This window comes from Sphaeramia orbicularis, chromosome 9, assembly GCF_902148855.1.
Source record: "Sphaeramia orbicularis chromosome 9, fSphaOr1.1, whole genome shotgun sequence".
NCBI classification, from domain to species: domain Eukaryota; kingdom Metazoa; phylum Chordata; class Actinopteri; order Kurtiformes; family Apogonidae; genus Sphaeramia; species Sphaeramia orbicularis.
In genome coordinates, this window is record NC_043965.1 from 7,835,398 (window position 1) to 7,861,674 (window position 26,277).

The 26,277-nt window shown below is 36.4% G+C and overlaps 1 protein-coding gene across 1 annotated transcript in view; it reads right to left on the reverse strand.

Moving 5' to 3' along the window:
* cacna1ba (calcium channel, voltage-dependent, N type, alpha 1B subunit, a) overlaps nt 1–26,277 on the reverse strand; it is a 243,832-nt gene that overhangs the window by 73,960 nt on the left and 143,595 nt on the right. The window contains exons 15-25 of the mRNA XM_030143711.1: nt 25,077–25,149; nt 24,878–24,995; nt 24,647–24,714; nt 23,214–23,320; nt 10,940–11,707; nt 9,555–9,742; nt 6,354–6,474; nt 4,078–4,207; nt 3,898–3,957; nt 2,460–2,566; nt 1,342–1,353 (exon numbers count right to left, since the gene is read on the reverse strand). Of these exons, the coding sequence (XP_029999571.1) occupies nt 1,342–1,353; nt 2,460–2,566; nt 3,898–3,957; nt 4,078–4,207; nt 6,354–6,474; nt 9,555–9,742; nt 10,940–11,707; nt 23,214–23,320; nt 24,647–24,714; nt 24,878–24,995; nt 25,077–25,149 (1,752 nt within the window). The remainder of the gene's footprint in view (nt 1–1,341; nt 1,354–2,459; nt 2,567–3,897; nt 3,958–4,077; nt 4,208–6,353; nt 6,475–9,554; nt 9,743–10,939; nt 11,708–23,213; nt 23,321–24,646; nt 24,715–24,877; nt 24,996–25,076; nt 25,150–26,277) is intronic.

Here is a 26,277-nt window from a genome sequence, read left to right on the forward strand (position 1 = left end):
AATAACTATTAAAATATACCATGTTTTCTGTAAATGTAATAAATACTGAAATTTTGAATTCCAAACTGGACAAATAAAATATTATTAGTCATATTTGATTATTTTTATCCTTTTCTACTACTTTAATAAAGTACAAAATATGAATGGATAAAAGGTAAATATTAGAGATAAACTAAATAAATGTAGGCCTGAAAAATAAATATGCTCAAACTGAGAAAATTTAGGAGTGAAGTACAAGTATGTGGCCTTATGTCTGTGCCTTCGCTTTTAACCAGACATTCTGGGCATTAAAAAAGGTTTTCACAAGCACATAAATAGTATGTCGATCTAGGACTGTGTGATATTACACAAATATCTGCAGTCATTTCAGGTCTAGATAATAATAACCATCAAAATATACCACATTTTCTGTAAATGTAATAAATAGTGAAATTGTGTATTCCAAACTGGACAAATAAACTGTTACTAGTCATATTTGATTATTTTTATCTTTGTCTACAACCTTTGTGAAGTAAAAATATTAATGGATAAAATATTAAAAGATAAAGATAAACTAAATAAAAGTAAGCCTGAAGTATAAATATACTCAAGAACATATATAAAAACAATGCACAACAGCAGCAAATCAACTAACAGTAGTAAATAAATAAAATAACTAAACATACATATCATATGTAAAGGTTTTTCATGCTAACAGAAAAATTTCAGCAGCAAAATGAGGCTCAAATAAATATATCTAAAAAAAAAAAAACCTTCCCATATCCATAACTATATATGTCTATCCATATATAAAGATTCTCGATACAAAAATAAATGACATTATTTGAGACAATAGATGTTTTATCCTAACATAATAAACTGTGTATATCACCATATCGCACAGACCAAGATTTCCAAGAGAAATGTTGTTTTTTTCTTTTCATTATAAAAATGTCTTTACATAATAGAATTTCTTCTGTGCTTGCAAACATTTTTGTCTGCATTTAGTCTAATCACACATAATTGTGCTTGGATACAAATGAATATAATTCTTTGTAGGCACACGTGGCAGGAAGACTGATTACACTAAACACCCACAGTGCACCACAAAATACCTTCTGTGTTTTGTTTTTAATTCATACATTAATTTTACTGACACCAGCGTTATGAACTAAACAGATGCACACCCCGTCCTAAAACCTCCCATTAAACCTGGACTCTTAAACTCGGTAAGACTGAATATGTGAAGAAATTACTTGTTTTTGCAGTGTCATGTCCATGTCAAATCATGTATGTTTTCTTTCTCACATACATACAGATAATGACACACACAGGCAAGATGAGAGGTAGAGGAGGCATTACCCCATGAAGCTCCTTCACAATGATCCGGGCACAGGAACAGAGAGGATCATGTCAATAAACATAGTAAAAAAACAACATACACACACTTACAGACTTTACTTTCACCTCTGATTTGTCTTTGTTAGAGGGTTAGTTCACTGAGAGACTGATTCCACCCAAATGCACCACTGAACGAAGCAGGAAACCATTCCTAGTTGTGGTCATCAGACGGTTTAATTCCTCATTATAAAGCACATCATTTTAACCCTTTATTGGACAAGTGACTATTTTTGGTAATTTCCACAAACATTAAATATGGAGCCAATCCCGTCCCTCAGTGAGGTCAAGAAGCATGTTGGTTATTATAACAATATACAGTGATTCAGAGAGATTTTATGGACATTTTGAAGCTTTAAATTGTGAATGTGAGTGATTTTTGTCAGTTTATGACCTTATACCAGTTGGTTTAGTGCATGTGTTTACTTTTTAGCAAGTGCTGCTCAAATGTTTTATTGCAAGAGGAGGTAGATGACGATGTCCAATAGCACACTAAGGCTGAAAATTTGAATTTCAGAGTATTTCAGTGAGTGTACTTATTATGTATATTTCTTCAATTATCATATTGATAATATATTGTCTAGTAAATATTGTACAAATTGCAGTTTTACTGTGTTTTAAGAGTTCCAGAGCTATACGTATGTTTGTTAATTTAGAGCTTAATTTTATTTTAATTATATTTTATTAATATTTTTGTTCCCTCTTTTTCTTGTATTTCTTTCCAGCTACATTTTTTCTACTTAAATTAACCAACTGTAACACAAAAATTTCCCCCTGGAATTAATAAAGTGTTCTGATTCATGTTTAGCTGCTCTTTTTGGGGCAGAATCACATCCCATTACAACACATGAATTCATATTTGGAACAACAAAACAACCTTGTCCCAGTCGATTGAGGATAACAAAAAAAGAGGACATTCACCTCAGCTCATCTTCCTCTGGTGTTAGATTTATTTTCTGTGCATGGTCTCCTGCTTTAGATAGTAGTTACTGAAGGTGGTTTGCTTTTTTAATAATAATAATAATAATAATAATAATATTGTATTTCTGTATGACTTAAAAGGTAGAAGGTACTGCACTTACGAAAATGCAAAAGCCACCAGCGCCCCACTGACCACTATGAAGTCCAGAATGTTCCACAGGTCTCTGAAGTAGGATCCAGGATGAAGCAGAAGGCCCAGGTCCACCATCTACACCAAAAACACACACACAGAGCCAGGGTTTTCCCAAGATTATAAAGCTGTTAAAATAGAACACTCAACCCATTATGGTCATACACATATAAGTGAGGCATTATCGCCCTTCTTTTATTATGCTCTTATCTAGAAGAGAGCAGTTTTTTTTTCTGTATTTGTTGTTTGTTGGTTGATGAACACATGAGCGGAACACCGCAGTATTATTTTTGCTGAGTGTAAGTGCTTCCTGACTCTGATATACAATAGAACAGTCCCTGTTCTCACTAACTGTTAATAATTAATGTATATGAAAATGCACAGCAGCTGCTTGCATTTTTGGTTCAGTATTAGGATAATATGTAATTAACAAGTACATTTTCAAAAAATATCCCTCTTTATTGTAGAACTTGAGCACTGGGGTGGTCTGATTTAAGTTTTAGATCAAGAGCCTGTAGGTTTTATTACTGGACATAATAAGTGATGAATATTAATATAAATGCCTTTATTGCTGAGGAAAAAGATGGTAAAACATGGTCTGATACTCTGAGTGAGTGCACCACAGTCTGTATAATGACTCTGTATTGTATATACATCAAACTAAAATACTCTAAGTAATGTAACTCATCTTCAGAACAGGGCGTGTGCAGATTTGAGGAAGATGGATTTGTAAGTTTTTAAGATGTTTCCAAGGCGTCTTTGGGATTTTCAGACCTTACATTTACATAAATAACACCTCTTTAAAACTTCACAGCAAGCCCCCCCCCCCCCCCCCCCCCGACTCACACACATATCACACCATGTGTATGTGCAAATACTTCATAAATATGTATATAATATTGGAGTTTAAATCTACATTTCTATAAATACTTCAATAAATTTCTTTTTTCTCTTTATATTGTCTGTTTTCTGTCTTCGCTGCACATTATTTTTGTATTTACTGTCATATGCTGCTGTCTTATCTCATCTTATCTTTATCTTATCTTATCTTAGTCCAACAGTACCTCATAGTAATTGTGTTATTATGTTTACTAATTACACATTGGACTAATTCTGTACAAAGATTTACAAAGAAAATATACCAATATCATTTATTGTATCAGCAGAACTTTTAAGACCTTTGAGTGTTAGATTTAAGGATTAATTATCAATTTTAATTATAATTTAGGCCTTAATTTAGGACAATTACGTTTAAGGCTTTTTAAGTATCTGTGGACACACTGTTAGAAGCAACAGAAAAAAAAGTAAAAATGTAAGAGGATGGTAATAATTATACATATTCAGAGAACAATAATGTTTTAATGGGGTTATCAGGGATTTAAAGGTGGGTTCACTCCATGTTTTCTTACCTTTATAACCATTTCAAAAGTGAAAACCCCTGTGAAGGCGTAGTCCAAGTATTTTAACACCTGTAGAAGAGAAACAAAAACAGAACCGAAACAGATAAACAACAGAAAACAAAAAGCTACTATCCTGTAAACACAGGTATGTACAATAAATTTCAGTGTCATTATCTCTGAGTGCCTCACATTGTTGCGAGGGGCGTTGGTCCACACAGGGTCCTCTGCAGCCAAAGCAATACTGCTCATAGCAATGACGACCAGGATAGACATTTCGAAATATCGCAGAGTCACGATGTAATGACACAACCGCCTCACCCTGACAAGAAGGAGGCAAAGAGAGACAGAGGGAGAGAGATGAGGAGGGGCAGATGATTCCTGATGGGACTGAGGCAGCAGACAGACTGTCTGACCTGCTATCTCTGTCTGCTGTGTGTTAACAGACAGCTGCTTTTTAATGAGACACACGCTCCATCTCCAATCCAGCTTTTACTGCTTTTTACAAAGACGGGAAGATGAAAGAAGTGTGATATTGGTATTTACAAAGAAATACCATGAGCCTGTTTACATGACCAAAAAAATTTGATAACTGGGAGTGATCAGATAATTGTAATAATCACATCTGATGCGTTTACATGCACTTAACCCGTAAAGACCCAGCGCTACTTTTGTGTCAGTTTCCAAATTAAACTTTCTCTATATTTAACCTTTCTTAAGTGATTTATTAGCATTTATTATAATATTATCCTCTGCGTTTTGCATTTTATCAGTAGAAATCAGGTATTTTCCTGTATTTAATTCACTGATCATACAGATGTTCATTAAAGCTCATATTAAAGTTGAAGGTTATTATATCAAAAACAGAGAAAATGAAAGAAAAATTGACTTTTTCAGTAAAATATATCATTAACTGAACATAAACCAAGCCTTTACATCCACCGTCATCGACTAAACCTCCACATGCAATAATCTTCTGTTCTTACGATAACAATGCAATATTTATTCAATTACAATTGCACTATTTTTATAGACTTTCATACATACACACACTGTTAATATTGCTAATATTCATAGATATATATATACTGTTAATTCTGTTAATATTGTAAATATTGTTTCTATTAAAATGTTATGCCTATTTTACTTAATTCTACTCTTACTTCTATTCTTATTTTACTGTTACATTTTATATTCTATTTTCTTATTTTACTTTTTAGTTTTTTGTAATTTTATATTTGCTCTGTTCTTATTTTCTGATGTATTGTTTTTTTTCTATTCATATCTTTTGCATTGACTGAAGTAGCACTCCTAATGTCATTGAACCCACAATGAATGAAGTCATCATTCAGCAGGGTTTTGTCTACTATTATGAGGCTTAGGTGCCGCACCCAGCCATTCTGGGCAACACTTAAATTAAATTATAGCATGGTTAGTGTGTAGACTAGAACACCAAAACTGACCTAACTGGTTTGCCCAGATACAACAGTTGCAGGTGCTCCACAGTGGACTTTGCCAGGTTGTGTTTTTAGGCTTTGTGGGTGCTGTCTATGAGCTGCACCAGTGATTTTCATGCATAAATATGGTAATATAATGGTCCAAAATGATTGAAAAATGAATTTCCTCAAGGGAGAGCCCCAAACCTCCCACACATGTTTTCAGCAAACTTAGAGAATATGCTGATATGAATGCAAATAGAGTTGATATTTTTTGTTATTATTTTAATACAGTGTTTCCAACTTTCTTGCACAAACAAGATAGAAAAATTGTTGACATAAACTACAAAAGAAAGAAATGTCTGTGTAGGTTCTCATTTGCCCAGGTCATCGTTCTTCTTGGTAATTCTTCTCGGTTCAACTGGACTGGTTTAGCTCTTTAGAAACCTATAACAACACTTAAGTTCATTAGCATATGGATTAACACCTACACAGACTACTCGCCCTGCAGGTTTATAAATTCAGTTTCCCCCACCAGATATTAGAACTAGAGCTAAACCAGAACTACTAAGAAGAACAGAAAGTACAGAACCTAAGCCATCTAAAAACACAAAACCAAAGAAACAGAGGAGACCACACACAAATCTCAAAACTCCACATTACAGTTGAATGAGTGTTGAGCAGTTACAAACATGCAGCCCTTTGTTTGTCAAATCACATTTTAGCACATACTGTATTTCAACTTGATGTGCAAACTTGTCCACATTACTATTATCATGCACATGACTGTTTTATATGTGTGCAAATAGAATAACACAGTCACTGGCACAATTTCAGCCCATATTTTGTTATTGTTGATAAAATCACCTCAGTGACAACAGGAAATAGACATCCTTCTATTCTGAGATGACACTATGTCTTCTCAATAAACCTCACTCCTGTCTGCATGTCTGCTCAGTCATCTGCATCTCATGTGGCTGCAAAAACATTTTCCCAACTTCAGTGATACAGCAGTGAATAAGGGCTACTCACGGATTGGTCTGTCCAAAGATGAACATGGAGCTGTAAGGCAGGATGGGCTTGGGTCCACTCTGGTTTAGATCCTCCAGGGTCTTCTCAGTCATAGGCATCGTCTCACAGTCAATGCTGTTCACTGTGAGGGCAGATAGTTGGATAACAGCAGTGAAAGGACAGGTCATTACTGCAGCCTTTGTCCTGATCAGATACAGGAGATCAGTGTGAAGCGGATAAAGGGATTAAGAATACAGAAATCAGTCACATCAATTTTAAATAAATAACATAATAAAGCCAGCATGAAACAATTACTTGGTGTTAAAATGGCTTTCTCTGCTCTGAACACATGCTTTTACTAACAAATGTTTTTTATACTTTCTACATGTATGTTATATATATTTATATATACACACACTATATGGAAAAAAAGTATTAGGAGTTTAGGTGTTTCTTTTCTAACAGGGGTCTGGGATACAAAACAATAATGACAAATATCATAATATAGTTTTATATTGGGATAAATATTATTGCATTGCATTGGTTAGCTTGTTTTAAATTGTTATCTTTGCTTCCATAATGCCTCAGAGATGCTTTTAACCTCATTTTTCTCTCTCTTTTTAATCCATGACTATAATGTTTAATGTTCTACCTCTGAATTTCTAAAATATTTTTCATGCTCTGACTGTAAATAATAATTTTCTACCACAACTAACCATCTACTTTCTTCACATCTCACTTTGGAAGAACAATCTCCAACTACACTTTAAGGAAATATTGATGTTTATAAACTATATGGACAAAAATATTGGGACACATGGCTACAGCTGTAAGATGTCCTGTTCATGCTGATTTGAGATAAAAACATTTCCTGAATTCAACATGTCCAAATACTTTTGTCCATACAGTGTATATCTATATATAAAAACACTTGTGAATGATTCCTAGAGAACATGGAATGAATGACCATTTGAAATGTCAGGACTCAAGATCAGGGGGAAAAAACCACGAGAACGTTAAAATACACACATCCCCCTGTAGCTCTGTACTTTCACTCCGAATCAAGACTTTGATGATAGAAAGACAGATAAATGTTGTTTCATGCTGAAAAAGTGAAGTCAGTATTCCAATCTTCCATATGGAGACATGGAGTAGAGCAGTAGAATCACGTCCAGGTTGCGTCTGAAAGAATCGAATAAGTGATCGGTAGCTGTCGGTCATGCAACTCAAAACATCTGTGATTAGACAAACTGTGTCATCAGGTAGATTTTCCCTTGTGTCCTTTCATTCATTCATTCATTATCTGAACCCGCTTTATCCTCACTAGGGTTACAGGGGTTGCTTGGAGCCTATCCCAGCTACTTATGGGCGAAGGCGGGGTACACCCTGGACATGTCGCCAGTTCATCGCAGGGCTGACATATAGAGATAAACAATCACTCTCACATTCACAACTATGGGCAATTTAGATTAACCAATTAACCTATCAGTGCATGTCTTTGGATGGTGGCAGGAAGCCGGAGTACCCGGAGGGAACCCACACAGACATGGGGAGAACATGCAAACTCCACACAGAAAGGTCCCACCCCCTGTCAACTGGTGTTGGAATTGAACCCAGGACCTTCTTGCTGTGAGGCACTTGAACCCACTTGAATTACCACTTGAATTACAATAAGCTGGAAAGGCATTATGGAATTTTTTTCCATGTGACACTAAAAAGCTATCAATCCCTACAGCTTTATGTCCTTGGACTCAAGTATTGCATCTCCTGTTTATTTGGGTTTTGATCGTTTTTTTTATGTCTTTTTTTGTTACTATCTCTGAACAGAAACAGGGTGTATAGGGTTTTAAAATAAAGAATCTCAACGTAATCGTCCCTGGTGAAAACATACAGACAGAACCCCCTCTGTGCAACAAATCAAGATCAAGATGCAACAGAGCTTTAGGCTTTACAAGAAAATGAAACGAAGCCAAAAGCTGATAAATATCTGCATTTGACTTCTAAAATCTCTCTTGTTATTTCCCCTAGAGGGGGGTGACGGTTTTAAAAATGGCAGATTCTACCACCCATGGGCTGCACATAGCGTTTGAGAATTAAATAGCCGCTAAAAAAAGCAGGCATAGCAGATACGTATCTGTTAAAGAAGGGCCTCAGTGTGCTCACAGTTAATGATTCTATGTATGTGGTTAAAAGCACCCCCCCACACACTAACTGAATAACCATCACCCTCAGTTTTAATGGACAATGCAATACTCATCCTACCTCAATGTAATAATCAGGACTCACACACCTTGCTTTTAATTGCATCTTGTATATATCCTATATTAGCTTTATATATCCATTATATGTTGTACAAATGTCTTCCATAGAATTGGATTTTTGTACATTTTAGTATTTCTTGGTAGTTTTTTTTTTTTACGATTGTGTTTTTGCTATTGTGTTTTTGCTACTGTTTGTTTTTTAAGTTTGTGGATACTGCTGGAACCAGTAAATTTCCCTATGGGATGAATAACGTATCTCTCTATCTATCTATCTATCTATCTATCTATCTATCTATCTATCTATCTATCTATCTATCTAGTATGTACATGTCAGTACTTTTTGGGTGCAATTTTGTGTGATATTTTTACACAATCTTTACAGTCTTTTTATTCAGTTTTCATACAGTGATATTTTATACAGTCTATTTGCAATTTAAGTGTTTGCTGCTAAAAGAAATAGAGCTGCTAAACTGATTTTTATTCTTCCTGCCACAGTGAAAATAAAGTTCTATTCTTTTGTATTGAATTGTATTGTAATTTACCTACCGTAGGTCGTTCATCTCCACCACTGTCAGTCAGAGTTTACATTACAATTGTATAACCCTGTCCTGTATGCGTCTCATCTGTACTGTATGAGATGTTGCAATTCCACTCTGTTGTAAATATGCATATCTTCTGTGTAGTTTATTATTATTATTATTATTATTATTATTATTATTATTATTATTATTATTATTATGTATTGATATTTTTTTCTTTATGCATGTACACTTTTTCTTGCACTTTATTCTGTTGCTGCAATGACTGTTGAATTTCCCCACAAACCCTAATCCTGGGATCAATAAATTCTATTCTATTCTATTCTATTCTTTCAGGGAACCGAATTTGCATTGAAAAAATGTTTTGGAACCAGTGTCTTTGGCTGCAGGCTCTTACTCATGCATGATGCAGCAGGACTGACCTTGTATGAGGGTGGTCTCTCCAGGTGGAGAGGTGATGGTCACAGGGGGTATTTGGATGGAGCCTTGACCGGTCCGTCTGACGTTCCTCTGGTTGTCTGAGTCCTCAGGTCGGTCCAGGGGCCAGCTGGGTCCCCCGGAGCCCTGCTGGGGGGAGATGGCCACAGACTCCCCCTCTGAGTCACCAAACCTGTCCAGAACAGAGACAGCAGCATCATAAATATTTCACAAATAATATTTCTCACTCATAGGCAGGATGATAAACAATGACTATGCTACCTCCTGACTGAGTCTGTGACATTTCACTTGAACTTAATGACTGTTGAAAGATGTGGCCAAACATCTGCATGCAAGGAAAAAAGTTTATTTTTTATTTCAATGCACCTGGTCCAAAGCAGAAGAATTTAACGTAAAACACTTTGTTTATTCATATTCACAAAATATTTTCCTTCCAAACAACAAGTGACTGACAGTGTAGTCATTAGGACAGTCATGTTTTTTTATTGTGTTGTTTTAGCAGGGACAGCTGCATTTATATTTACTTTCACTACAAACCAGTCTTTCTCAAAATTAGGACAAAACACAAATATGACATGCCTGTAAATGTAGTCATTGCTGAGTTCCCACTCACTGCTCTTATGACTCAGAAATAATCCTAAAATTTATGCACATGTCATCTATGTTTCCAAACTCAATGATTATCTACCTGCTGCTCATATATTTAGTTAACGTGTACCTGGACTGGCCATGCTTAAGACATTAATGGTGCTTTGTGTATGACTTATAAGAGAGGCGCAAATTCAGTAAAAAAAAAAAAAAAAAAAAAAAAAAAAATCGCCATAAATGCACCACACTGGACCTTTTTATTATGTGAATTACGGGCGGGGGTAGAACCTATGGGGATAAGCCATTGCCGGCCAGAAGTGATGCACTATCGCTGTTTCCGGGTGATGACTGCAAGTAAATAAGCAGCAGTCAGTCAGAAAGATTGAGTGGAAAGCTCATGTTTGTGCTTATTTTTTGTGCAGCCGTAAGCTTTGCACTCCGCCATTGTCCTAGTGACACAACCCAGCACTTGCAGATAACGTGCCATCTTAAACTGGTGTCTGCTGCATGGGGTCAGTGATGGAACCCCTAGTATTATATGTGGTCTTTTGAAATAGCTAGCAAAGAAAATTCACTGCAGGAACCCTTTAAATTAGCCTCAACACTGGACATTCCTGATAGTCAGAGCTACATTTTGAATGTGGATACAAAGTCACCACAATGGAAAACTTTTTAAAAGCTCCACTGACATACTGAATTCCCTGATACTGAATCTAGAGTTCACTAATATTCACTTTAATGAGTTCAGAGTGTAGTAAATTTCCACTAAAGGTTCTTCTACCTGTGACTGTGGGGCTTCTCTCTCTCATTAGACTCCTCTCCTTCCACTGTGGACTGACCCCTGGACCCATGAGTCCGGTGTCGTCTCCTCTCTCCATTGGCCCCACTGGAGTTCCTGTCCACATCCTTGTTCGATGAGCGTCCATCTTTGTGGCGGGACCTTCGCTCCCCCCTCCCCCCAGTGTTCACCGTCCCGTTTCCTTCTCGAGACTGCCGGTGTGAATGGTGATGACGATGCTCTCTCTCACTCGTGACCCCCCCTCCTCCGCTGTCATCCACTGAGCTTTGATGGTGATGCCTCCTGCCTCCCTCTCGGCTGCGGGACCTTTCATTTTTACCCTCTTTACTCCGGCTGCTATCGTGGTCTTTGGAGCGGCTGTGGTGAACATGATGCCTCCCTTCCCTCCCACTTTCACCGTTATCGTTTCCCTCTTTTCTTGCTCTAGCTCTTTCTCTGTGACGATGATGGCGCCGAGGCTGGTAAGGCAGGGGAGGGGGAGGTGGGGGGTCTGCGGCGGTCTCTGCCTCCTCTGGCATGGAGGATGGTGGATGCTGGTGGTCACCCAGTACAGGCCCGTCACGGGGCTCAACGACCAGTGGCCGGTCCCGGTGGGTCTTCATGTCCGGCCTGAGGGGGCAGAGGCGGGGAAGGTCCTCTGGCTCCAGCTCATTGTACAGGGCCTCACAGCTGGACCGGTTCTGCCTCCTCAGCTGGTTGGCCCTCTGCTCCCAGATGGACATGGTCTTCGCTGACTTCTGCTGCTCCTTACTGGGGGAGAACAAACACAAAGATCAAATCCACTGGGACTTTTAGAAGACAACAAGAAACACTGTGGGTATCAGTTTCTAAAGCCCTGGACTCTGATTCCAGTGGATATTAACATTATTAATGGACACACTGACATGTGGCAGCGTACTGCTGGCATTCCACAAAATAAAAACAGACCAGTATCAGATTATAATTCACATTCACATTATAAGAAGATACTTTCACGTCATTATGAGAAACACAAACATCAGGTTGTGTATAGATTTCTTCTTATAACAATATTAGGAATGCACATATAATGTATTTCCTCAAATAGAAACCAGAAGTCAATTACAGGAACTCTAATAACAGCTGATGTGATGACACCACTGTCACCAGTCACAAGTGTTTGCTTTTGGAGGATTCTGTTGGGTTTCTGTAAAGTGGCTTGAAAGTAGAGTCTGGTTTCGACCAGCTCAATATGTAAAGTGTCATGAGATAATTTTGGTATGATTTGTCGCTATATAAATAAAATTAGATTTTTTTTTATGTTGAGGTCAATATAGTCAAATAAAAGCTACACATTGTGCAGGCTAAAAAAAAAAAAAAAATTTTAGGTGCCTGTCATATAATGTGGTGCCATTTAAACACAACATTCACTTACACAATTATAATTAAATACATTCAACAATGCAATCTGTCTGTATTCAATGCTTGTAAATCACACACCTGTAGTGTTATTGTTGGAGTCACTGCTGGTGTGTGTCTTCATTTTTCAGCAAACTTTTTGTAGAATTTCCACATGATTGCAACACTTAAAGTTATTTAATAAATTAATAGATTCCACTCATTGAAATGGTAAAGGATGTTTATTTCATGTCATTTTTAAATGGAAAATTAAGTGTTGCATTTTGTCAAAAACATACTAAAGTACTTTTAACATTTCAAAGAGGAGTGGATCAAACCCAGGTTTCATAATAGATATAACTATTTCTACTTATACAACAGGAAATTAGAAATAAAACTCTTTAAAATAAGGGTCTGGTACAGAAATAAGGGTCCCGGCCACTATTTGAGGAAATATGGGATATTTGCCAAACATTGGTATAGGTCAGTATCAGCCTCTGTTATCAGCAAATATTTGAATAATTTCACCACTGGTGCATCCCTTACAAGTATTTAACTTTATTTCAAAGTTATGTAAGGCTTGTTTGACATGATTAAATTCTTCTTAATGTTTACAGAGCCATGTTGAGATTCTGACGTTATCGATCGCCTGTGTAAATTAGCCATATTTCTCACTTTAGGTTTCTGAGATTAAAAGCTTTACAAAGGCAAATAAATGTTCCTTGGTGAGAAGAAATTGTCTTCCGATACCATAACATGAAAATATGTTGTTACAACGTCTTCTTATAACGAACTCTTGATGTTACAATGTGATACTGATCTGTTTTTATTTTTCCGGTGTGGCAGCAAAACACTTCTGTACTGACAGGTATGGCTTCAACTGAGGAGTGACACATTCAGTATGTATGCTCTGTACATTTTACGACTTACTTACATTGGCAACTTACACATAAAAGCAGCAATATATTTTATTTTACAACTAATAATGGCACATACAGTCCCTATATGTTGAATGATTTACAGTATGACCAAGGTGCAATGGAGCTTTCAACACAGCAAATGCCTGCTTCCATTAATCACGGCTTCTACTGTGGAGAGAGCTCATCCATGAATATGCCTGAACAAAGCCAAGCATGGCCACATTACCATGCTCTGACACTCTACCATTTTCCATCAGTGTTCTGAGTGCAGTACAGTACTTTGAAATGGCTGAACGCATGCACTTTGGATACTGTCACCACTGCTGCCTCTTCACCCATTTGTTCTGCATGTTACTTCACCATTTTTAATGTGGCATTCAATCAGAGAAGTGCTCTACATAAAACAACTTCATCCTGAGTTGCTCCATCATCCTCCAGCTCTTCATACTTACCTTTGAACAAATGTTAAACCTCAGAGCAACACTGCACTACACTTAAAAGACGACTAACAGGATGGAAAACACAGGACTGGACTTGGAGATAAAACAGAAAAGCCCAAAACATGGTGTGCATGATGAGAACACAAGGCAGCTCTGTCACATTTCTTTGGCCTTGCTCCCATAATGTAAGTAATGAGGATGTGATCATGTATGTTTCTACACATGTGATCATTATCATTGACCACCTTGCTAGCAGGCGGTGGGGTTTACCTCAGGTAGTGATGAACTGGGGTGCAGACATAACTCCTACAAACACATAGAAGGAAGCGACATTGAAACAAACAGAGGCAGAAAAGAGACTTCAAAGGGACAGAAAGGGCTTACAGTAGACAGACAGAAGCACAAAAGGGGGGAAATAAGCTTCAGAAAACTGACAAGGGGAGAAACATGTGCAGTAGAAAATCAAAATTATACAAAAACCCAAAGGGAAATGTTTTCCGAGAAGAAGCAGGGAAGTGGTGCTGAAGGAGACATACTAAAACACTGAATACAAAATTACACTATCAGTGTGGACGTGGTGTTCATAGCCTTTAATTTACTACTATTCTAAGAATTTGCCTGTTTACATTGTGATTATTATTGCCACAAACATTATTCTCATTGCTGATTAACACTGAGGAAATTTTCTTGATTACTCTGTAAGTTGTTTGTCTATGAAAGTAAGAATAATGTCCTCAAATGTCCTGTTTAGATCAAGTAAATCTAAGACAAATGTTCTAGTACAAATTCACCTACACCAAAGGTACATCAAAACGAGAAATTCTTCCTCATGAAAATCTTTGTTGTATAGAACAAGTTTTTTAATTCTAAATTTTGACCAACATGCTTTGGCTTGTGGCCTTCATCAGGAAACACATAACCAGCTGCTTTTAAATAACATGAAAAAATGGAAAAATATACAGCTTTAAAATGAAATAAAAGGTGCTCTATATGACAAGTGCTACTGGAGTCTTTGTTTAGATGTTAAATTGACTGGTTTAGAGAAAGAAAAAATTGAATATGATGAAATTTAAGATGAAATGAGAGAACTTATACTTTTTTGTTTAAAAAGGTTAAAGTACTTAACCAATTATCAAATAATTGACGATTAATTTAACTAACAACCAATAATGTCATTTCTGCAGCTGTGAGTATTAGAACCCAGTTTATAAATCACAAAATTAACTACATTTGCATGAAATTAAGTGTGTGCCTATTTACGAATCACATCAGTGTGTCTTAGTTATTTCTGCAGATTTTCTTCTATATGTGAGACAATCCATTTAGCTTCAATCCATTGAGTAACAATAAAGAGGCAGCTCTATATACAGTTGCAGAAATAATTATTAACCATTGTTTTTGATGACTTTTGATGGTCTAACAATTTTTTCTGGGACTGTAGGATATTAACCTTGACATTAAGTGTAAAAACCTTATATTTCATGTCTATTCAGTCTATCCATTGAGCATTACTGCACCAATTGTTCATCACCTAAAATAATGTTCATACAAAATAAAAAATTAGAGTAAAAATTCCTAAATAACAAACTGTAAAAAGTACTTTGTACAGCCAATTAAACCAAACCATTAACAGCAGTCTGTGAGCTGATACACACTGTGCCCTGAAGCTGCTTTATAATATGAGAGTTGTGTGATTTGATTAGGGCCGGGGTGAAAAACTGCCACTTGCTGGTGGCAAAGTCTGCATATAATAGGAACTGTAACAACCTCAACAAGCAAACTGTGTCAAAACATAATTATCAAACAAGGTTAAGAGAGGTACTGTGGGTAATATTCGCAGTAGGGTACTCCAGATTATTGTCACTCAGTAATACACATTTTTACTAATGATCACAGCAGGTGTAATCACACCTATTTTGACGGCCTGATACAAATTTACAATTTGCCACATGTTAGTTGAATGAGTATGACTTCACTGAATGATCTTTTGTATAAAAAAATGCCTGTTACTTTATAGTTTTACTTTTTACTGACATATGACCCAGTGCCACAGTGTCTGGTCTGTTTTCAGTGGTTTTAATATTAGAAAATTAAGATTTACTGAATCAAAAATAGGTGCATGTAGGACCCAGAGTGTCTTCAGTTGCAGCTCACTGCTCCTAATGCGCTAAATCAGGCTGCTAAAGCTTATACCTGAACCCCTCCACCCATGAATGATTGTTATTATACACCAACATGCACAAAAAAAAAAAAAAAAAAAATATATATATATATATATATATATAATACACTAAAACACAAAAAATGCACGAAAATGCGGAAATACACTAAAATATGCTAAAATACACTAAATGCATTTAAAAAATACACTCGAATACATAAAAATATGCTAAAAATACACAAAGTATGCTAATACTTGCTAAAATACACAAAAATTACACTAATACACACAAAAAATGCACTACAATACACAAAAAATATGTTAAATACACAATCAGGGTATTTGCAGGTTTGATGAAGTCAAATCCACCCATGAATGACTGTTGGAGGCTCCACTCATTTCCCTCTCAGTTAGGATTAAATGATCAACACTAATTACAAATTGGACTAATTCTGTGGAAAGATCTACAAAGAAAATATAGAGCTATCGTTTACTGTAACTGTGGGATTTTGACCTTTGACTGTCAGATTTAAGGATTAATTATAAATTTTAAGGATAATTAAGACCTTAATTTAGGAAAATCACATTTGAGACTTTTTAAGGATCCATGGACACCATGTAAATGCTAATGTCAGGTAAAAAAAAAAAAATGGGTGAAATGCAGAGAGTGAATTTCCCTACAGGGATAGTAAAATAAGTCAACCTTTAACCTAATTAGTGACTGCCTTCCTTGTCACTTGACATGGACAGATTTCTATTTAAATGTATCATAAATTTAACAGAATTTTCAGATATTTAGCCAAATAAAATGCTAATTTATGCACGTTTCCATCCTCTGTTATGTGAATATCATGTGAGTTTGTTCTTGATCATATCTGTGGTTTAATACAGTTAGATGTAATATTTATTTAACAAAATATTATAATATTAGGAGCTAAGAGAGGCTAGAAACCTAAAGTTAGCCTTCACCTTTGGCCTGAACTAAACCTCACAGTGTGTGCATGACTGGTTTAATATTTGCTTTTGCAGCTCCTCTTTCATGGTGGTGTTTTGTTCCTGATTCTGATGGAATGTGGCATTTGAGCTTGTTTCTTTTGCATTTATATTTTCACGATTAAAACCTTCTTTGAGATAACGAGTTTTGATTCAGATTGTACATCAAAACAGTATAACCCTGTCCTGTATGTGTCTCATCTGCAGTCTGACTTTGCAATTCTTCTCTGTTGTAAATATGTATGTAGTATGTATATATTTTTTACTACTATTATTTTTTATTTTATATTGTTTGTTTTTGCACTATCTTTATGTATGTACACTTTTTTTCTTACACTCTATTCTGTTGCTGCCTTGACCGCTGAATTTCCCTGTTGTATTAATAAAGTCTAATGTATTGTAATCTAATATTTTCTTTATATTTTCTGTTTCTGCTGAGGTTTCTTCATGTGTTAACTGAAAATAAGAATTAATAAAACAACTGGATGGAAATATAAGAAAACAAACAGAGCATCAACAGAATTCTTCTTCCTTAAGTAGTTTAGGTCAACAAATTATGACCAGCATCTATCTGAGCATTCATGTCCTTCATCTATATCGCAAAAAATTAACACACAATAAAAGTACAACCAGTATGGAAGAATAAATCAGAGCTGCAAATAAACATAGTGCACATTTACAGTATGTTGAAAGAAAGGTACAGTCACAGAAAAAACATAATGTCCATCACAAATGATCACTGCACACGTCAGTCACAACACGGAAATACTGCGATGGAAACAGTAAAACACACTTAAAGGTCCATCACAAAGGGTCACTTCAGAGGAACTGCCACGTTCCTTTGACGATTCAACACAGAAGAATGCAAAGTGGTGAGACCAGAAGGAAACAGGGTTTGTAGAGGAGGGAGGTGAATGACAGAATTGTAGGAGTTTGGTAAAAATTGTAACAGAGAGGTAATAACTCACAGTGAGTTAACGCTGCAGATGGATGAGCTGCTAGAGTGCGCGTTACCTCGACTGCGTGTTAGAAAACTGCACATGCACAAAACAAAAATGGGGGAGGGGGGAACATCATATAGGTTGAAGTCAGAGAAACAGCCAGACAATATTTGACATTTCTCTGTCTTCACTGTGTCCTTTAGCTCCCCATCACACTTCAATGCGACGGGAAGTCAAAGTCCAGAAAACACAAGACCGAGACTGAACCGCAGAGAAAATGCAACACAAATAGACCGCTACAGTGACAGCCAGGTTAACCTCATTTCAATTTATTCAGCGGCCAAACTAAAATGAACAAGAGAAATACTGTTACGGTCCAGACCTGAGAGAGTAGGGTTATACTGAAATCCATAAACAAGCTGAATTCCAGTACGGACAGTCATGCAAAGGGGAAATCGACAAATTGTTGGGGTAGGGCTGCTCTGGGAACAAAATGGTGAAGAGGGCGGAGCCAAAAAACCCCAAAACAAATCCAATAAGACCAGAGCTAAAACACAATTTTATCATTTTGGAGATGGGTAAATGTGTATAGAGCAGCATCAGTGCAGTGTATTCATCTAGTGGAACAGATCATAAAAGGATCTATATGGAGTATTTCTACTTTAACCCATAAAGACCCAGTGTGACATTTGTGGCAGATCCCAAATGATTTTTTTCTATATATTTACCAATTCTTAAGTGATTTGTCACCATTTACTATGAAGTAATCCTCTATATTTTGCTGAATGTCCAAAGGGGTCATATCTGATGACCATGAAAAGATGACAAACTGCATTTTACACCAATTATTTACATGGACTAATAGGATTAGTGGATTATCATGTATTATACATTTTAGATCAGTAGATGCTTTTGGTCCCAAGTGGATGTTTGGGTCTTTAAGGGTTAAAGTGTTCATACATCATCTAAAGTTATCATTTCAGTGTTTAAAAAAGGGTAAAAAAAAAAAAAAAAAGTGACAAAATGATTTAAAAAAAATAAAAAAAATAAAAATACTATTACCATTTTTTTCACCATTGGACACAGCTCTAAAATAAAAGAATGAAGTTTGATGCCTAAATGGTAGTACTTCTACTCAGCTGGAGAGTTTTATTAAGCACCTTATGACAGTATAAAGTTATTATGTTGTGTTTGCTGGTTGACAATTGTTGATCCATGGTCCAGTCTAAATTGTGACAGTTCTGACCTTGTTTGTTGGATTCCAAACAGGTCTTTTTTGCAGTTATTGAAAACAAAAAACATACAGAAAACAGAGGTGGTTAATGGTTTTACTGTGGCTGTTTTCAGAGCTATAATGTAAACTATCAGCCGATGCAGCAAGTGAAGATTATAAGACAGACTGTTAAAATACGCATCTATGAGTTTTAGTTTGAAAATGATACCATAATACAGATGTGTGTAAACAATGAGCTTCATACTTTATTCAGTGAGTGACATAGTCTGCAGAGATGAGGTGTTAATTTGTTGCTTGCTTTGGCTGCTCTGGGTCCATCCTATTAAGCAATTATTTAGAATATCAGTATTACACATAACTCATTTAAGTGATTTTAAGTAACATACAGTGGTGCTGTTGTACAAAGTTTGCTCTTAGAGACAACTACATCTGTATAGCTCTGGTTAACTCTTGGTCATTGCTCCTGTTTGTCAATTTAAAGTCTCAGCAGACATAGTGTTTAAAGTGAGGCTTTTGTGAGGGTTGTTTCCCATTTATTTTGTGACCTTGTCTTTTGTTTTGTGGCCAGCCAGACTACTTTTCTAGTCTTTATCTGTTACTCTGGCCTTGGAAACCCTGACGTACTATGTTGCTTTGTGCTTCTTTGTTTTGTCCACCTGGAGGGATCATTGATGTGCGACTTGTGAATTTCCCTTTTCGTGAAAATAGATATTCATTGAATCACTTAAGGGTTTCAAGCTCTTCGATTTAGTGTATTAGGAGAGTAGACAAAAGGTGTTTATGTTCTCATAAAAATTTAGAATAGATTAGATTAGATTAGATTAGATAGAACGTCATTGATCCCTTGAGCAGAGCCCTTAGGAAATTAAGGTTCCAGTAGCAGCACACAACTGAATGTACACATATAAGAAATATTACAAGAAAATAGTAATACAACTATAAAAACAGTAGTAAAAAGAGGCAATTGCACATTAGAAAGTACTAGTAAAAACAACAAATAATAAGTAGTAATAATAATAAATAATAATAAACAACTAATTGTGTTATAATAGTATAATGTGCACATTGTCTAGTAAAAGTGTTAGGGTTGTGAAATCCACACACCTGATGAAATAGGTTTTTACTTTCTTCTTTAGGTAAATCTACAGAACTGCCTCGTTCACTTCAAGTCATCTTGTGCACATTTGTGTTTTTTTCTTCTCCACCCACGGCTGTTTGACTCCACAACTGGGATCATTCACGTCTTCACAGCAACAGTTTTGTGTTTGTGTTTCCCCACCTCTACAAAGTGTGGATTTTATTCTATTTTGACTGATGTACAACACCAAACAAACATGTTAACATCCCAGCTTTACAATATGCCAGGGATGGATAAAATAGACAGAAATACCAATACACAATGATAGCTCTGGTCTTTTAATCATCTCAAGTACATAGGTCAGATTTGGTAAAACGAAGTTCCTATGTGGATATGGATGTAAAATGGACATCCAACAAACAAAATCAGTGATTTCTGCATTTACTTAGACTATTTTATTTTGATTACAAGTCAGACAGTGATCGTTTCCTTTCACCATTTAAAACTGTTGTGAACAATAGAGAATTAAGTGCTCAAATGCCAACTTTTCAGTGATGACACTTCATTTTATTATACAAAATATATTGTATGCATGCATTTTCTGCATGTATAATTTAGATCAGATGAGACTTTACTGATCACCTATTTGACTGTCCATCTGCCCAGGAAGAAAGATGTCTATTCTGTGGCTCTTTCTTGGGCTTCCTCCATTTTTTTCATCTTTATTTTTGTGGGGTTTTCATTACTACAACTGAGGGTCAACATACAGTGGTGTTGTTTATTATACAGTGTGTAAACATTTATGATACTGGGCTGTATGAATACTAATTTATTGACTTAATTTTCTCATGCATATGAAATAAAGTTAGAGGTCACTGCTATGTTTACACCTTAAAAAAATAGACTTTTTCCTGGACTTTGCTTTTGGAACAAATCTTAAGAGCCTTCAGTGCCAGCTCACCACTATCAGTGTCTGATATGTGCTAATGCTAATTGCTAATGCTAGGTGCTACATGTTTTTAGTATGGATAAAAATGCAGACAGAATTTCCCTTCGGGGATGATAAAGTGAGTTAACCCTTAACCTCTAACATTTATTGATTATAATCAGCTGCTAATATCAACTTTATTAGCCTTGTTCTTAGTGGTTTACAGTCATTTCAAGAGTGAAACATTTTCTGAATAATTCACACTGTAAGACCACAGAGAAGACTAACTAGGTAAATAGCCTTGGTTTGGACATAGGTTCAGACTGTCAGGTATAAAAAGGTCCTTAAACTGCACGATCAAATTTTCTTGGGGACAATGTTGCAGGTTTGAAATACATGGGCGGAATACATTTACAAATAAACCTACGTCAAAGCTACAATACTTCCTCCTGCAGCTTTATAAAGACTTCAAAGATTCCATTTCATGCTATTTATGGAAAACCAAAGCTACGTTTCAAAGCTTCCGTATCAAAACACGGAGCAGAACTGCATCCAGATCGGGATTTGATCAGCAACTGGTAATTCCAGCTGTCAATCATGTATCCTACACTCCTACCTTTCTGAAAAAACCTGTGATTAGACAAAATCTGTGTCACAGGGTAGATTTTCTCCAGCCTGTAAACACAGGTAAAGAGCACATTCAGGAGCTTCATGCACTGTCAGACCACAGTATGCCGAAATGTCATTATGGATGTTTAACTGAACGACTAGAGCTTTAAGAACATTAACTATCTATCTGCAATGAAAAACAATAGCTGCTTTCTGTTTTTATGTGGATTTTCCCTGACTGTCTCTGATTTGGGATTGCAAGCAAACATATCAAAGTCATTTGAGCTTACTGGAGCTAGATGTCTAAATGACTGGATCTATTCATCTGTAGAGTCATTTCCATTCTCCTCGCACTATCATAGTATAACAAACACTGTCGCAGCAGCATATGAAACTATAAAGGGATGAGATGAACATACAGTGTGTTTAAAACAGTGTATAAAACACTCCACAGTGAACTGAATACATTTTGCTGAATTACTGTTGATTTTTCTTAGAGACTCCGCAGAGATCTACAGTACAGGAAGTTTGGGAGACACAAAACTGGGATGTGCTTTGTTAAGAAAAGAAAGTGGGTGAGGAGATTAAAACTGCCTTTCACTGGGACTCCGAGGAGCTCAGTCAACATTAGGTTTTGTTTCAAGTTGGATGAGGTCCTCGAGGATGGATTTTTACCAGAGCTAAATCACACAGTAGAGCTGCTGCAGTTTGAACAAGTTCAATTTAAGGTTATATATAACTGTTATGAATGTGTTTTAAGATCTATTTCATGACGGACAGTGGTACAAACTGACATTATGAGAGCAGGTCTCACTTTAAACGTGAAAATTTTAACAGATTTTAACAGTTTGTGCAGATCCAAATCGTGTCTGGAGGTCGCATTTAATATAATTTTCATTTCATAATCCAATAAAAATTTTAAGACCAATAAAAATCACATTTAATACATTTTACGGCCTAAATTCTGATTGGATTTTAGAATTTTTAAGGACTATGAGAGAGCAAAAGGAGCAGATAAAGGATGTTCTTCATGTCCTGTCTGTGTTTGATAGAGAAACAGTCCTTCAGAGGAAATAAACATGTAATAAAAGTGCTGGAAGAACATCAATTTGGATTATATCGTTGTGTTTATGGAATGCTTTCTATTTGTTTCACACCTTTTCTGTATTTTAATTTATCCAAAAAGGCTCAAAGCAATTATCTTGACAACTATTGTGTAATTTAAAAGACATTTGTATATAGTACAATATTATAAGTAAAAAAAATAATGAGTTTTGAGTCCTGTTTGATTCCACTAAAGCTGTTTGAGCTCACAGTCTGGGATTAATGAAGAGGAATGATTTTAATGACGATCAAAATGGTAAATTTGAGGCTGTGCTTGAAATTTAGATTCATGTTTCTAATTAAATATAAGAAAACCATATTTTTTCCTTTGTAGAGAAAAACAATCATGGAATTTAGATAACGGTGCAGGATAGAGGGGACATACAGTATTTATACTTTTGACGTGTGTTTTGTCTTTGGGTGGAACGTACTGAAATAAAATGAACATAAATTTAACAAAAGCAGAACAATTAGATCAGATTTGTAACTTACGCTGTGATGGAAATGTTAGCGGCCGACATGGGGCTGACCTCCTTTACCTCCTTGGCCTTCTGGAGAGCCAGTTTCTTATTGATGGCCTCCTCTTGTTCCTCTTCATCCTGGATAATATGTGCAGAGGCAAATCCATACAAACAACTACCACTTTTTAACCACTTGACAAATCTATAACTGTCAACTACAGTGGGTGTTTTTCATCTTAAGTGCCCGCAGTATCTTCAGCTGCCGAGTGACCAGAACAGAAATCTGATGTTTTCATGTTTTATTTTCTTAAAAGAGAGAAATTTTTTAGAGGAAATGAGTCTGTAATGGCTGCTGTAGATGCACTGAACTGTACCACAGTTGCAATTTTTATAGCTGTAATGAGCTGATTTTGGGGTAGTTAATACACAGATAAATACAGAGATTCTACCGCTGAAATACAGGGGAAAAAAAAAAAAACTCCTTTATTATCCATCAAGCTTGAATAAGTACAATTATAACTTGAATGGACTGAACAAAGGTGATTTTTCTTGGAGCTGGGTACGTGCTTTCAAGAAACAGTTATCATCACACAATATTTGTATTACTTTTTTTTTTTTTTTACATATTTACTTACAAGTTTTAATTATCCAACAATATACTATACTCCACCATAAATGTAGTAGATAGTCAGGGGACTATATAAGGCAGCTAAGAAGTTATTATTTAGGAAAGCTTTTGGTTGATGGATTTATTTTTATGAAATTATTCTTATGTTGCTTTATTGCACCCATTTTATGTACAGCACCTCGTGATTTTTATCTGTGAAAAGCACTTTATAAATAAACTTTACTTACTTACTAACTAAACGGAAGGATTGCTAAGAAATTTAAGGGATGAAAGTTCAACTGAATGGAGAACTACTGGCCCTAGCACTACAGTGAGCTTCTAAGCCGAGTTCAGACCAAAACCTTGCAAAAACTTGCCAAGCTACAGCCCTGTACTTGATTTTCCTGCTGTTTTGTAGCTGGATGTACTTTGTAGCATCTTAAAATATTAGTGAGGACAGTAATTTGTTTACAACAGCTGTATCCCTGGTATCGATGAAACAGTGAAGGGTTGAAAATTTCTCCTGAGGCAGGTGTCACCTCTAATAAAGCGAGAAAACATGGACTATATAGAGAAGATTTAGTGGGAAAACAGCTGATCATAATGCTGTTCTTCACGGTAACAGATGAGCCACAGGCCATAAATACTGAGAAAAACACACTACATACTTCAATGTTCCCAATCCAGCCTCTAGAGATTTGACAAACTCAATGGCTGGTGACACCCCCAGCCCCTTTGAGACCACTTTACGCTTCTGCAACCTCAGCCTGTGACGTTCTAACACGGTTTTGTTTGTTTGGTTGTAAATCTTTGGTCTGGACAGGGCTTAAATCTCAAGCTCTAAAGGGATGAGTTACCTTAGTGAGCTCCTGGGCATTTGCAAGGTTATCGACAGCAATGGCCAAGAAGACGTTGAGCAGTGTGTCTGGTTGTTTTTGGTCTCAGGAAAAGATCGAATAATCAATAAAAACAAGATCAATACTCACTATTGCAGCCGTTTATCAAATCGATTATAAATTCTCTCTCTGTTTATAAGACTGCCTGGCAGCCACAAGGGGAAATCCAATGGGATCAATTGGGCAGGATACAGTTTCCAAAGAGGGTGAGAACAATGAAATAAATGGAGGAGAACATTCCCCCGTGAACTCCCCCCTGTGATTCGATTCCGTGGTACATGACTGCGTTCCAGTCCTCTCCGGTCAGGATCTGCAAGAGACACGGGACCGTTCAAGCCGGGTCATTTGTGGAAGCAGAGCAGGGGGAAAACATGATGGCATTGACCTTTACCTGGAAGACTGTGAGGATCGCTGCTGGGAACGTGTCAAAGTTGGTTGTCGGCGTTTCGTCTTCAAAATTAAACCTGCAGGGAGAAAAGCACAGTGGATGTAATCAACCACAGCACTCCTGCACCTTTGGAGGACAAAGACACTTACAGTTTCCCTCCATTAGACTCCAGTACCATATCTGCCTATTACATTTATATGTCTTATTGCCTGGTGTGTGTGTGACCTTATGGCTGATCTCTGAGTGTTTATTCTCCTCAAATGGATGAGCTGTGCTAATGCTGACATTTTGTAGCTGGGTCTGCCTATTGGGACCTAATTACATCCCCACCAGTGAGACGGATGCAGATAAAGCAGGGTGGAATGGCAGCAGAATTTGTCTTGTGCCCTCTCAAAATCTATGAATGCTTTTCGTTAGTCCCTATCTCATTAGACGAAAATCACAGAAATAGAGAAGAAGAAATGCATTTGTTCAGGAGCCTGTGATTGGAGGCTTTTCGTTAGATTTAAATCTGTTCTGAATTTATCTCAGTTTTCAGATTTTATTCTTAACTCTCACAAATTTTGAAGGTGAACAACAGTTGCTATTTTCATTTTAACCATTTCCAGGTGCAAACAGACACTAGCTGTGGTAACACTGGCAATATTTCTTCTAACTAGAAGCACTCGGAGAGCGCAGACCTCCGCCAAGGCTGATCAGTGGCCCCCCCGTGGGCCCCCCCACCCCCAATCACCACCAAAATTTAATCATTTCTTCCTTATCCCATTTCCAACAAACCCTGAAAATTTCATCAAAATCTGTCCATAACTTTTTGAGTTATGTTGCACACTAACGGACAGACAAACAGACAGACAGACAAACAAACCCTGGCAAAAACATAACCTCCTTGGCGGAGGTAATCAACTGAAATCTTTCAACAGCTACTGAATATTTTCAGTATTGATTAATCTGTAGATTATTTTCCAAGTAATCTATTGGTTGTTTGATTCATAAAATGTTGCAAAACCCCAAATATGTTCACTTTACTCAGCACAGCGCAGCACATCTAAGAGGCTTTTTTTTTACCCCTAAAATATTATTAACAGATAATCCATAAAAGTTACAGATCAATTTAGTAGCTGACAACTAATTGATTACTTTAGCCCTTCCTAAACTTAAGTTCAGGCCCTAAAATGGGCTGTGGAACCGATACTTTGAGATTTTG